Genomic DNA, 15,007 nt, shown 5'->3' with positions numbered 1-15,007 from the left:
CCGGTCGGCTACGCTGCAATGGGAAAAGGGAAGAAGGGTCATAGAGGAGGAGAGAAAGATCACTGTTGCGGCCACTGCAACAACAGTTCCGCGTTTGGCATCACAAACGGCGAATCAGTCCAGTATCCTTAAAGGCCAACTCCGGCGATTTTTTGGCCATGTCAAAGTAATGGTGCTTTTATATTCCTGAGACGCTCCTGTCACGGGTCCGATAGCAGAAACACTCGGCAAGTTGGAGAATAATTTTAAATAAGCAAAAAAGCGCAACACCGAAACCGAAACTCAACCGAGCATACTGTCTTCGCGTGATGTATAAGTGGTTACAAAACCGGAAATCATGCAAGGCATGCCGGTCCCGCCAGCGCGTAGTATGAAAGCTGCGAAAGCGGTGAAGAGCAGACGCTCAGTTGAAAGGTGACTCCGTCGGAAATCTTGTGTGTGACTGACCGTGTCACGTGCACAAGCTGAGCTGTCGGAAGATGACAGCTGCGATTCCGACGTATTTGGAGCCCAACTGTAATGACCATTCCTCTTCGATGAAGTGGAACACACCTGTTTAGCTCTTTGCCTGCCTGGTTGCACATTCCACCGCCAGATGGCACCGCCTGTCCAGGCAGCTCAAGTATGTGGGGCCGTGATCGCGTAAAATGCTATCGCTGAGAAGTTCGCGGACTAACTAAAGCTTCTTAATATTGCTATGGGAAGAGTGCATAAGTTTGGCAATAGCGGCGTTCAACGTCGCGTTGGTACGGCAGAAGGAATTTAATATAAGCCAAGTATGAGCCACCTTTCGCACCATTAGGTTACGTTATAGGCCTGGTCACAGTGCACCCCTATATATGCTACGGAAAGTGTTTCCGTGGTGTTCACGCATGCGCATTCTTTAGCCGGTGCGGTATTACCGTACTCTCCATGCAGTAAACTGGCATTGCTAGCTAAAACACTCTAATATAGAGACGCAGGGTAATCGTTAGGTGCGAGTGTTTCGTGAATGACAACGGGGATCGGTGCAGCCCACAACGCAACACCACTTGCCACCCATCGCACGCATTACCACAAGGAACTGAAATTCACACGTCCAGCCAACGAAGCGCTCGCCAAACACTCGCGATTGTTGCCTTGCGGATAGCAGACGCTTTAGAGGCCCCCCGGTTCCGTCACTTCCGCTTAACAAAAATGACGTCACGCACCCAATGTTGCCAATAATTTTAGGAAGCGAGGTGGGGAGAGTCGGGGCAATCAATAAAATCCATTTGCAATGAATCTGCGTATGTCTCCAGCTTGTAATTTGGCATATATAACGGGAATGTGAAAAGGAATGTACCCAGCGAATTTTATTGAGATCCATGGACCTCGAAAAATCGCCGGAGTTGGCCTTTAAGAAATCGCAGCAGCGCCTTCGTTTGCTTTCGGAAATGTGACGCGCAGTTCCACGATAATATATTCTCGACAGTGAAAGCGTTTCCGTCCAGGGGATGCATAGCAGTACGGAGGTAAAGCCTCTCGTTTGCGTAAGGCGGGCAGTAATACAAGATGTGCTCAACAGTTTTCTCAACAGCTCTCTCGTTGCACTCGCCGCTGCCGGCAATTTCGATCTTCGATCAATGGGCGTTGGTAAATGCTATACCTGAACGCGCAGGCGGCAAAACACTGTATCTTCGTCCCGGTAAAGAGAAGCGGTGGTGGCAAACGAAATAGAAGACATCAGAGTGAACACGCGTAAGAATGTTCTAGCTATATTGACATAGCCAAGTACCGGCGGGTCTTTAAGGTGGGGATAGTGTTGCATGAGGCGGGGTTAGTCTGGCGCACATGCACAGTCGGCAACTGCACCGGCCGAGCCTCTCATTAGTTGGTAGTACGGTTGTGTCACCAGCTGTCGATCAGTCCCGTGTCTCGCAGTAAGGCAATCAGCACTCGTTGCACGCCCTTCCTCGTTGCCGCTGGCCCTCCGGGAAAAACCATGTCTTCAAGTAGCGTCGGGTGCGTAAGACCACCCTTTTGCAAGCAGTGGACCATCGCATCTCTTTCCGTGTCGAATTGCGGGCACGGTAGAATAATAAGTTAATCAATGTCGCCCATATCACCGCAGAATGTACAGTGTGGGGAAGTGCATCGCCCAGTATTGAACAAAGTCATACAGTTCCTTTTATGCATTAGCCTAAGACGACTCCAAGGCGAAAACCACCTTCCTTTTCTTTTTTCTTCACAATGAAGTATATGTAGGGGGGCTACTACTCCCCCATACCCCGCGTCTGGCTAGGCCAATGGTCAATGCCACCCAAAAAAGACCAATCATTCCTTTTCCATCACGTCAAAAAAAAAAAAAAATAACCAAGCACCATAGTTTCATCTAAGTAATTTTTGTAAGAAACAGTACCTTCTGGAAAGCAAGTTCTCAAGAACGCGCATTAAAATCGAACTACGTCGCTTGTTGACGCAGCTCGTGCGTGTCGTCGGAAAAAAGTTTGCCGGGAACCAAATAATAATGGCATCCGGGTTTCGCAGCGCGCGGGGTTTTCGCCTCCGGCCGGCAACGCCTCCTCCGAATTTGGCTTCCGGCGTTGGCCCCTCCATGCTACCCGAGGACTTCGCGGCGTCGTTATCGGGGCTTAATTACGGCCGCTGCAGCTTTTCTCTAAGTCGACCTCCTTACAGCATGCAGCAGCAGGCTCGTTCGCACACGTGGCCATTCGCCTCTTCCATCTTCGTACCGTAATCGTCCCGACACCGCGGTTTTGCTAAGGAGCGGATAATTGTAGCGAGAACGTGTATAGTGAGAAGGGAAAACGAGAACTCCGAGATTTCTCCAAAAGTGCGGGAGCAGCTAGTGAGAAGGATCTCGCACGCGCTGCGAGCGAGCAGTACGACTATTAAGGCGAAAGAGAGCTAATAATATTTAATGAAAATCCCGGAGAGGTTAGCCTGCTTTGTCGCACGGCTTGATATTCCGGGTGTCGGGTGATGACTTTGGTATATACAATGAATCACATACACACGCAAGGTACGTACAAGCGAAAAAGAGCCTTATGTGGCTTATGAGTAAAAGAAATGCGGGAAGTTTGCACTACGTTGCGCAAAGCTTGGCACACCGAAGCTCGTTGACCCTCAGCTCGTCGTGCTGCAGCACGGGAATCACAACGCCGGCGGCGATTGGATCCAGCGTGCTCGGCCGAAGAAGCGGCTGCGAAGAGACGGCGACGGGCGGATCCGGAGCACGCGCAAAGCTTTCCACTCCGAATGTGTTGAAATCGCTTTCCCTGAGCCACGGTGTAAGAAACTTTGGCGGTTGCTATGACGACGGCTCGGCGGCGGCTTGGCTATTTTTAGCAACGGAGCAGCAGGGTTATTTGTTAAAGGGACCGACAAGTGATTTTTCTCGACCCAGTTTTTTACGGCGCGACAGGAAGCTCACCCTTCGTAGCGTTTGTAGCTGCAGTGGTTTATCCGAAAAGCACGTAGTTATTTTATAACCAGTATTTTTCGATTTGAAAGGCTCCAAACACGCATGGAGGCTTGCTCCAGCAACGCTGATAATTGATAGCGATGCCGCTAGCCCTTGTGAAAGCTGTCGTTGTTCTACTTTCGCAGGAGTTACTCTAACTATGCTTAACCACCTTTATTTTGCGCTTTCCAACCATTTTTGAAAATAGCGAGCTGTTACAATGAGATGTGTGGCTTTATACACCTTCCCGGTATTTGTACAGCGTTCTGTGCGCCTGCGCCCAACGTTGCCTGCGCCTGTGTCATGGATGGCTTGTCCCGGCGTCGTTACTCTCTCTATACACGAGCCAAGCCAAGTAATCGAAAACGTAACTGTGCATATGCACGGCCGCACCGTGCATATGCACAGTTACTTAGCGACTTGGAAACTGCGTGCACGGTTGCATGAGCACGCTGAAAAGTTGCTCAAGACGCGCTAACGAGCATGGGATCATTACGTCACGCGAAGGCAGCGCCACTTTAATGCATACTACTAACGCAGGCATATGTGTACATTTTTATGGAGTAGTACATTTTAATATAAAGAAACGAACAATATTTCAGTACTAACAAAAAAAATCGTCGACCGCGTACAGTAATCAACGGTCACGTGGCCGCCTTCGTCGGATCGTTCATGCTTTTGCTACCAGAGGCGCCACAGGTCATTTTTCGCGACTTTCATTTAAGAAATAAAAATATAAATTCATCTCTCACGAAAAAAACAGGGTTGGTTTGACTCAGTGCGACGGACAATCTTTACATCAGTGGAGTCAACTCATTTCATATTCTGGGCAGTTGTCGGTCCCTTTAAAGCTTTAAAAGCATCGCTGTTAAAGAAAGACGACTGGAAGACGAAAGCCATCTTCTTTTTCTTCACAGTCGATTGTACTGATCCTCCTCGAAACCTTTCCGCACGTAGCGTGGTTTTGCATTGCCTCCGGGATCGGAGGCATTGGAAGCTTTCTGCAGCTCACGTTGTTTTGCAGTGCCTCCGCGATCGGCCCACCTTTGGTCAAGCAACGGCGTCATGTGATAGCGTCATCATGTGACGACATGATGACCCCACAAATTTTGGCGACCCGTGACGTTTTGTGACGTCATACGGTGACGTCGTCAATGATGCTGATTCTTTTGCATCACTCGCGTCGACGTCGCCGTGATAGTACAAGCTCTCGTCTCAGCTCTCCTTATAGCGTTAGTTACAGGGAGCGGAACCCTTAGGCATGTTTGGCGAAAGCACAACATTGGTGCTCAAGAGCTCATAGCAGCTGATCTTAGGCATAAAGCTCAGTAAGGTATTGTTTCATTTAGCGAGATCGGTACTACGGGCGTCGCATAAGGCACTCTTGCACCGTGAAATAGAAGAAATGAAGAATACCGGTTCGAACACTATAGCTCGGCGTTTTCCTTATGAATCACGCAGGACCCTGTGTAAGCCTCCAAGGAAAGTGATCTCACCAGGTGTGTGCGAATATCGAATTTTCAACGTAGAAACCAATTCGAATAACGAAAATTCGTGCATCAAATGTCGCGAAATTTAGCACAGGTATTCAATTCTTCGTGCTAATTTGAGCACATGTTATGAAGTTCTGCGGTGCTCGAATATTTCGAATAGCAAAAATGCTTTCGGAATTCAAACGAATACCGAACTATTCGAATCGAATATATCGAAGTTTCGAATAATAGCACGCCTCTAGCTCTCACCCGTGACTTCGGGAAGATATAGCGTTTCCTTGGAGCTGAAGTATCAAGAGTGTATAGCAAATGCGCTACAAGAGCTCCGCAGCTTTAGAACGCCGGTATATACATCTCAAGGAGCAGCTGTTTGGTGCACGAAGCATGAATCCAAAAGCACTCGGCCAGGGGATGTATTTTTGGTGAGCCCTACATAGGAGGTGCGGGGGTGTCGAGGACATCACGATGCCGCTTCCGTCTACACCACTCGCTCACTGTGTAAGGCTGGGTGTCCCAGATGAGGAGCCCAGAGTTCATATAGACTTCAGTGAAAGAAAAAAAAAGGAAACTCAAGGCAAAGATGGCGGAGCCGAACAAACACTCGGTGTTTGTGTTGTCTTGTCTCCTCTCTGGTGCCCGCGTATGCACGTACATGGATACCCCCTCCCTTGAAGCCCTTACTGACCTTCTCAACACACATTGGCAAGCTGGTACTCTTCCCTCGTCCTGGACCCATGCACGTGTCTCTTTCATCCCCAAACCTGGCAAACCTATTTCCCTCGAGCACCTCCGTCCCATCTCTCTCACCTCTTGCCTCGGCAAGCTGTTCGAGCACGTAATCCTGGCCCGCCTCCAAACCTATTTGGATGACCATGACCTATATCCGGACTCCATGTTCGGCTTTCGTCCACAGTTGTCGACCCAGGACGTCATGCTCCAGCTCTCCGAGGACGTCCTACACCCCTCCCACCACAAACGCACTCGAGCTATCCTGGCGCTGGACCTCACCAAAGCATTCGACAATGTACACCACACCGCCATTCTGGATGCTCTCTCTTCCCTTGACGTCGGACCCCGTGTACATGCTTACATCACCGCTTTCCTCGCCCACCGCACAGCCGAAATCTCATACGGCCCACTTTCTTCTTCTTTCTCCCTTGGCAACAAGGGTACTCCCCAAGGCTCTGTCCTGTCACCTATTCTTTTCAACATTACCCTCTTCCCACTCGCACGTGCCCTAAGCACTATTCCAGCTCTGTCACATGCTTTCTATGCCGATGACATCACCCTTTGGGTGACCACCGGCAATATTGGCGACATAGAGGCCACCCTCCAGGCGGGTGTGGACGCGGTGACGACTCACGCCCGAGCTATCGGGTTGAGCTGCTCCCCGACCAAATCGGGGCTTTTGGTCCTTCTGCCTCGGGGGATGGCCCCCCTGTCGCCTTTTCCACTCACCGTCTCCGTTGACGGCACACCCCTTCCTCTCGTCTCTACCCTACGGATCCTCGGCCTCTTTCTTCAGTCCAATGGCAAGCACACTACCCTCATCACTCAACTCAGCAACACGGTACACCAGACCATGCGCCTCATACGCCGCATTGCCAACCGTCACCACGGCATGCGCGAGCACGACCTCCGCCGCTTGGTCCAGGCCTTTGTTCTCAGCCGCTTCGTCTATTCTCTTCCATATCTCTTTCTTTCTCGCACCGAGGAAGACAAAGTTAACAGCCTTATTCGCCAGGCGTATAAGTCGGCCCTGTCCCTTCCCACATCTACCTCAACGGCTCGGCTACTGTCGATGGGCGTCCACAACTCCCTCACGGAGCTGACGGAGGCCCATCGCACGGCCCAGCTCCTTCGTCTCTCCCGCAGCCGGCCTGGTCGCGCACTTCTTTCCACCCTTAAACTCTCCCCTCTTATGCCTCTTCCCACGTCCCTGCCCATCCCTTCCCACATCTCCTCCCTCCTAACCGTTGATCCCCTCCCTAAGAATATGCATCCTGAGCACCACCCTTCCCGTAGAGCCGCGCGAGCCTCCGCGCTCTGGCGTAGGTTCGGACGGCAACCTGCCGTGGCTTATGTGGATGCCGCCCCGTACCGCCACTACACAGCCCACGCTCTTGCAGTCACCGACAACTCCCTCCGACCCACTATTACGGCCTCCGTCTGCACTTCCACCTCTGTCGAGGCCGAAGAGGCAGCTATCGCCCTTGCCATCACACAAACTTCCGCGGAATACATTTTCTGTGACTCTAAGCCTGCGGTATACAACTACGCAGTTGGACGGGTGGCACCCCCGGCCGCCGGTATCTTGCGTTCTGGCACCACTCCCTCTCGCCCCATTTATATCATCTGGGTACCTGCTCACGCGGGTCATCCTGGCAACGAGGCGGCCAATTCCATCGCTCGCGATTCGACTGACCGAGCAAGCCCGCCCCCGCCGGGAATGAACACGCGCGACGCGCTCCTCACGTACCACGACATCACGCTGCACTACCGCCTCTCTCGCCTCACTTTGCCCCCACCGCACAAATCCCTTTCCCAGCATCACCAACACTTGTGGCGCCAACTGCAGGCCCACACCTTCCTTACTCCCGAACGTCTTGCCCTCTTCCACCCCGGGACGTACTCGCCGGCCTGCCGCTTATGTGGCAGCTCCAACGCCCAATTATGATCATGTCTTTTTCTCATGTCCGGCACACTTGCCCCCTGCCTCTTGGCACTTAAGAAGTCCGCAGCAGTGGGAGGCTGCTTTGTCCAGCACCAGGCCGGATCTCCAACTTCGGCTGTGACTTGGGCGGAGGACGTCGCGGCTAGGCACGGCCTGGACGCCACAACCGGCAGCCTGAAGGCCGCCCACAACGCTGCTTTTTAATTTTTTAAATGTATTTTTTTACCTTTTGGCCTTCTCAAAAATAAAGTTTTTCACCACCACCACCACCACGTACAGTCTTTTTAACATGAATGCCCACCAGCAAGCTTATTGCTGTGTTATTCTAAAAGATGGAGATTGGCTCCTATACATATGATGGGAGCGCAAGGCTGGCTGCAGCGAACACAGCCACATAGCTACAGCAGGCCCGTAGCCGAAGCCCCCCCCCCCCCCGAAATTTTTATGATACATGGTGTTTTACCAAAAATAAATAATGAAAATAGGCGTTTTTCTCAAATAGTCAAGGCTTTCAGCAAGTGCCCCCCCCCCCTCGAAAAAAATTCCTGGCTACGGGCCTGAGCTACAGCTAAGAGCTCAAGAGCATGCCGCGGTGCTTCTTGTGCTTAGGCACGTTACTATCAAACTGTAACGGACTGACGTAATTATTCGATGGTTGCAATTAAACACGTTTTTCTAACACTGTACCGCACGAATATCATGATGTATAAGCACATCTCGTTGTTTGAGATTGATTGATTGATTTATTTATTGATTGATTGATTGATTGATTGATTGATTGATTGATTGATTGATTGATTGATTGATTGATTGATTGAACGATTGATTGATTGATTGATTGATTGATTGATGATTGATTGATTGATTGATTGATGTGAGTGGTGAGTGAGTGAGTGAGTGAGTGAGTGAGTGAGTGAGTGAGTGAGTGAGTGAGTGAGTGAGTGAGCGAGCGAGGGGTGGCGCGAGGACTTTTTTACTGGGGATGGACACCCGCGACCAGTGAGTTCCTTCGGAAAGAGGGAGGGGGGGGGGGGGGGGGACTGCGTTGTGTTTGGCTATGCTTCACTTCGAGGTGTAAAAACGGGGCAGGCGAAAATATTAGAAGTGCGGCCATCTCCCATGCCACCCCTCCTCCCCCCCTCATGGCGCGCCATACCTGGGGTTCGCGTGCGCGTTATCATCTACAAGACAGCCGAAAATCTTGCGGGCTGGCCGTTAGAAAGTATAAAATAATTAATAACGATTTTGGAGAAACTCGTGCAGCAATACACGGTGAGTTTACATTTGCACTGTAAATACATGGAAGTATGTACAGACTGGTACACTGTTAAGGGGAACACTTGCGCGCATTGCAAGTCCGAGCTTCGCTCTCTTGCACAGCCCCTTAGATTTGCATGAGACTGCTAGTACTTGACAGTCCTGCCTCCTTTTTCCAGACAAGTTGCCGTGCACCAACAATGTTTCCACATCCACTTGCTGTTATGGGGGGCCCGCAATGTGAAAGGTGCTCATTCGAGTGTTGCCTTTAACAGTGGACCGTACTGTACTTACAGTACCGCACATACTTAGGTAGACGTTGGACGCACAGGAAGGTTGACTAAGAACCGACAAAACGTTACTTTCCCACTTATGAACATTTCGTGTTTCGCGCGAAAACCTATTACAGCTGCTCTGTAGGCCTACTCGTTACCGCTTAATTTAACGACCGCCTCCATAAATAAAGCCGAAACCGGAAGCGTCTTCAAAGCAATACGTGCGTTTAAAAACTTCTGAGTGTCTACATACGGCAATCAAGTTTTAGTGAGCGGAAAAAAAAAAGAAACGCACATTCCCTGAATCCGCAACATCATAGCATGGAAACAGAAGCGACGGACGGTAGGCCAAGATAACCCGCCTTTCTTGCAATGCGAGGATATTTTAAAATCGCGTGCTGGGATTATACGCTCTAATCCCTCGCCTCGCTCGCATCCAGCGTGCGGACTCACAACCATGCGTGCGGCGCAAGCAATTAGTACAACTTCATTCGTCGTCTGGGATTATAAAAAGTTGACTTGGGTTGAGAAAGGCGGGAGAGCTAACTGTAGGTGCATCGCGTGTTAAAAAAGGTGTTACGCTCTGCTGATAATACCTTCGTCCAGAACGTCTGACGCACGAAGCGAGGATTGCAGAAACATTGAACGGTATCCGGAACACATGCATGCAGGCTCGCTGAATTTTAATCCTTCTTCGTAAAAACGCCGCGTTCATCCGTAATTAAAAACGCACAAACCGACAGTCACTTGTCCACCGCGAAAACTTCGCATCGCCAAATTGTGACTGCGGGTTTACCCGTTTTGATGTCGCCTATTTATAACCGCGCAGGGAAAAAATCGGCCTTTATCGCGCAATTTCCGGTCAGTGGAGTGCATAGGGAGTATTTTTGTCAGCTGAGCACACAGGCAGCGTTTTAGTAAGTGGTGTATATGGGGAGTATTTTGACAGTGGGAGTGCATACGGAGTATTTTTGTGAACGGAGTACATAGGGAGTATTTTGTCAGCGGAGTACATAAGGAGTATCATTACTATCTCTCTCTCTTTCCTCTCCATCTTTAAATGTCCCCCACCCTGTTCCCATGTGTAGGGTAGCAAACCAGTTTTTCCTAAACTGGTTAACCTCCCTGCCTTTCCTTCTCTAATATTTCTTCTCTCTCTTCTATGAGTGTACAGAGAGTATGTATGACAAGAGAGTATATAGGGAGTGTATTCACTACAAGTCACGTATATCACTGAAGCCATATTATATTTCCTACGTTTTCATATATTTTTTTTTCGCCGCTTCTCCATATTATATACTCTCCAACTTATAGCTTCCTCTGTGCTGCTGTATATTATAAGCAACGGAGCTGAGATTAAAGCGATGATTTTCACCGTGTTTGCTGTACAATCAGTGCGGTCGCCTCGGTGGTGACGCCACCGTACGCATTCCGTAAAACCGCAAGGTCGAATGCACAGTCGAATGCATCCGTGACCAAGTCACCTGCATAGCGAATTATATTGGAGCACTTCGAGCGTGATTCGCAGCATTTGTAGACTACAGGCTGTATGTAGTACCTATACATGCCGAAGTATACAGCCGGCAGCAATACGTTTCCGGGACAGGGGCTCCACTGCACACCCGAATTTCTGCTCTGTCAGAGCGTGACGCGTCCAATCTAGTGGGCAACTGTATAGGTCGCGAGAACTATAATACAAGCTGAAGCAATTAATTATATATATAGGCTATGTTCCCAGAAAAAAAAAATGAACTGAATATAGCTTTCTCAAAAACTTTCGCGTCCCGCGTACTTTTGCTGGAGGGTGTACATATATAGCCAATCGATAATCCTAGATCCTCCTATAAAGTGCATGCAGACACATGTGGTTCGTAGGAATAATATCTATATATATATATATTATATATATATATATATATATATATATATATATATATATATATATATATATATATATATATATATATATATATATAGTTTCGATAGCTGTTGTTGTTGTGAAGTGCCACCGAATTGGTACCAACTCTTGGTTACACCATGAATACATGACCACCAGTACGACTTATTCAACACAAGTTCCTTGAGCTCGTCTAGGCGTTCACTTGTGGCCTTTGGAATACCATCAAAGCATCACGTGCATGGGTAACCTCGTTTTGCATAACCTTCTACTTGGTCTAGCACTATATTCCGCTCCACTGAAGCGGCGGCGGCTCGCGCGACATGGCCGAAATAAGAAAGTTTTAGTTTCATTACTTTTGCTTCGAAAGAACGCAAAGATTTGGTACTTGCTATGACCGGTACATTTGTTCGTTTGGCAACGCCCATTTTAGACCGAAGTAATATTTCCATGGACCGGCGAAAATCGCAATTTCGGCCAAATTTTGAAACACGAGAGCCCGGCAACTACATGCGGAAGGAACGTAACCAGTTGTCGATTGCGATGATTAGGAAAGATCATCCCTGACAGTATAAACCAGCGTCAAATGTTTTGATAAGCCGGATAATAATAATAATAATAATATCTGAGGTTTAACGTCCCAAAACCACCACATGAATATGAGAGACGCCGCTAGTGGAATGCTCCGGAAATTTTGACCACCTAGGGTTCTTTAACGTGCACCTAAATCTATAAGTACACGTGCCTCAAACATTTTCGCCTAAACCGAAAATGCAGCCGCCGAGGCCGGGATTCGATCCTGCGGCCTTCGGGTCAGCAGTCGAGCGCCATAATCACTAGACCACCGTGGGGCGGGGCTTGATAAGCCGGAGCGAGCGCAATTTTATCAACAGCGCGCCTTTTAAAACTGCAGAGAGACCGTTGCCTGCGTAATAGTGAAACGCTATCTGCTGACAATTCACACGGTTTTCCAATTGGGCCATCCACCATATCCTATGATATACATGTTCAACATAGCGATAACAAAAATTAGACGAGAGGTTTAAAAACGTTCACAATATGGCGGACAACAGAGTCGAACAAAAAGACCAATCGACAAATGGAGAAGACGGAATCCAATGCGAATCGGGAGACGCATCGAGGTCGAATTTTATAAAAAATATGTCAGCTGTCCACGTTGACCGTTATTTTTTTTTTCTGCCTCACTTTTGCGTCTTTATTGCTTTTCCTTTTTTCTTTCCTGCAGCTGCAGCCTCGACCGTCCACGGCAGAGCGACTGTTTGCCCGTCGCTGCATTCAGCGTACGTGCGCCTATACTTGAACAATGAACAAAAGAATGCATAATCGACTGATCGACAATGTTTGCAAGAACCTGATGACAGGGACTTGTTTTCTTTTTTCTATTCTTCTTACTACTTTTTTTTTTTTTTTTGAGGGAGCAAGAAAGCGCGGAAATGACTGCATTTCCCGAAAAACAACTACTATATATATTTTTTTTTCACGGAAAACAATTTATCTTCCTCGTTTGCTTGTTCCTTTCTTCACTGTTTTCGAAGCAAGGGCGTCCGAAGAGGGGAGCAAGGGGGAGGGGGGGGGGGCTACCCTCTACCGGAATTCTGAATAATATTTTTCTATGCAGTAGCAATAAGGTAAACAGCTTGCTTAGCACACTCAGGTACCGCATATACGGGTGAAACGGCCTTCGGGATTGCCAGCCAACTTCGCACGTTGTACACTACGAGTAATCTTGCCTGTCATGTAATGGCACAGAAAGAAAGGCTGCTTGTTCTGTATCTGCGGCGCTTTAACGGCAGGAAGGGGAAGATGGAAGATGGAAAAAATTCGTAAACAGGGGGTGAGTGCACGAGCACCGCCTGTCTACGGCTTTTTTCATTATCGACTTTAGTGGTATACTTTCATTACAGAAGAAAAGAAACATTGATTTGTTATTCGTGTTTACGTTTATTGCTGAAGCAATTAAATACCGCTGAACTGTTTTTCGGTGCTTCATGCCTGCAACAGCGCGATGCTTCGCTCCGGCGTATCGGAAAGTAGCGCACTTCGCGCTCGCTTATTAAATTCCAATTTCGAGGTATCAAACTGAACGCATCCAAAGATTAAGGCTTTTCGGTTTATGTCGATCTCCGCTGTTCGTCTTTTGTTCTTTTTTTTCTTTCATTTTATTTCACGTTTCTAATATGGAGCGATCCAACGATCCAATAACTTGGTTTACGCCCACGTGATGGTGCCTGCGAATATTTATGAACAACGACCGAACGCAGCGGTTTCCTTCCCAGTTTTTCTTATTGCTTGGGCGATATTAACGCGTGGTACATGCAGCAGCTGCCGTGCGATTGTAAAAGCGAAAAGCGCGCGAGTTATTGCTTTCTTTTTTCAATTTAAACATGAAAACGCGAGACGGTATAGCTGCCTCAAAACCGGCCATCCCAACGTCGTGAAACCGATAGCGAAATAACAAGAAATAATGTATTACTCCGCACTTGAAAGGTCGCATACCCCGCAACGCTCAGCACTTTATTTTTTTGGTTGTTTGTTTTTTGTTTGTTTGTTTGTTTGTTTGTTTGTTTGTTTGTTTGTTTGTTTGTTGTTTGTTGTTTGTTTGTTTGTTTGTTTGTTTGTTTGAGACACTTCGTTGACAAAGGCCGTTGCCTACATCTGTGATGCTATCGAACAACAAAAGTTTTCGCGCACGCATTTGTTAGCTTTTTCCTCTCACTGACCCCAGCCCCCCCCCCCCATTGTCCGAAAATTAGATGGAGGGAGATTTCTTACGGAAAATAAATAATGAAAATAGATTTGTTTTTCTCAAACATTCAAGGCGTTTAACAAGCAGAACCCCCTGCGAGTGTCGTAGATCGAAAATTATCATCACCAGGGACCGCCACGCGCTCTCTTCATCCTCTTCTTCCTCCTCTTCATCTTCTGCTTCGCTCCCGCAACACGTGTGCCGATTTGTCTGGCGCGGGATGCAATAACTATGATGGGCGAGAAAACGAGTACAGAGAGAGAGAGAGAAAGAGACAGAAAAGAAGAGAGAGGGAGAAATTCTTGGCGAAAATAAATTTCTTGGCAAGGCGAGATTCGAACCCGCGTACCCACGATCCGAATGCGAGCGTCGTAACCACTCGACTATCCAGGCAAGCCAGCAGAGAATAGCATGGCCTTGTATAGATCGAATAGCCTCAGTATAGCAAAGGGGTGCGAAAGGAAAGTGAGGGTCAAGAGCAAGAAAAGAAGGAGGGGAGAGAGAGTAAAGCTGGGCTTAGAAAGAGAGAGAAAGAAAGACAGAAAGAGTGCGAAGGAGAGAGAAGTAGAAATAAGCAGACACAAAAAAAAAAGAAAAAGAGGACAAGCATAGCCATGAATAGCAAGAGGTGGGAAAGAGAGAGGCGAGAGAGACGGTAAAAAAGCCCAGCCAAGCCAGGACCAGCCAGGTGTCCAGCAGTTCTGCTGTGACCCAGTCTTACGCCACCTAGTGCAAACTGCGCCAATTTTTTTTTAAAAGACAAAGCCTTCCACGGCCCCTTTCCCAATATATCCGGCACGTAACGGGCTATGATGTCCGATATATCGTCTTCTGATCGAAACAGATCCGCCAGTTCTCGATGGCGTTCAGCATCCCGAGTAGTCCAGGTACGAAAGTAAGCAAGAAGACGTATGCACGTACATAGTAAAATGTTTTAGACGGCAGACAACGGCCAGCAAAACACAGAATACAGATAATTACACTTTCCTCCGTGGGCACCGATGGTATACTGCATACAGTTAAGTTGTCGCTGACTGAAGTTAAAGGAGTGCCCCTCACCAGTGAACATAACGAATTTAGTTAGACTAGGAAGGTGTTGTCGAGCCAAAAAGATCCTTATGCCCGCAAGAATTTTTCTAAATCGGTCTGTTAGAAGCTGGGGGAAAAAAACAATAATTTGTAGCGGGCGCGAAACGCAT

General features: G+C 48.3%; 2 protein-coding genes across 2 annotated transcripts in view; one reads left to right on the top strand and one right to left on the bottom strand.

Moving 5' to 3' along the window:
- Window positions 1–5,812, bottom strand: part of LOC119399022 (uncharacterized) — a 57,813-nt gene extending 52,001 nt beyond the window's left edge. The window contains exon 1 of the mRNA XM_037665838.1: window positions 5,624–5,812. Within this exon, the coding sequence (XP_037521766.1) occupies window positions 5,624–5,812 (189 nt within the window). The remainder of the gene's footprint in view (window positions 1–5,623) is intronic.
- An 18-nt stretch (window positions 5,813–5,830) lies between these two features.
- On the top strand, window positions 5,831–7,615 carry LOC119399021 (uncharacterized). Its single transcript, XM_037665836.1, has one exon. It carries the CDS (start codon window positions 5,831–5,833, stop codon window positions 7,613–7,615), a length of 1,785 nt encoding a protein of 594 aa, XP_037521764.1.
- Window positions 7,616–15,007: the final 7,392 nt, after the last annotated feature.

The sequence above is a fragment of the Rhipicephalus sanguineus genome, chromosome 7, assembly GCF_013339695.2.
Source record: "Rhipicephalus sanguineus isolate Rsan-2018 chromosome 7, BIME_Rsan_1.4, whole genome shotgun sequence".
Lineage (NCBI taxonomy): Eukaryota > Metazoa > Arthropoda > Arachnida > Ixodida > Ixodidae > Rhipicephalus > Rhipicephalus sanguineus.
The sequence above is the reverse complement of the archived record's forward strand: the minus strand, read 5'-3'. Positions and strand labels throughout refer to the sequence as shown.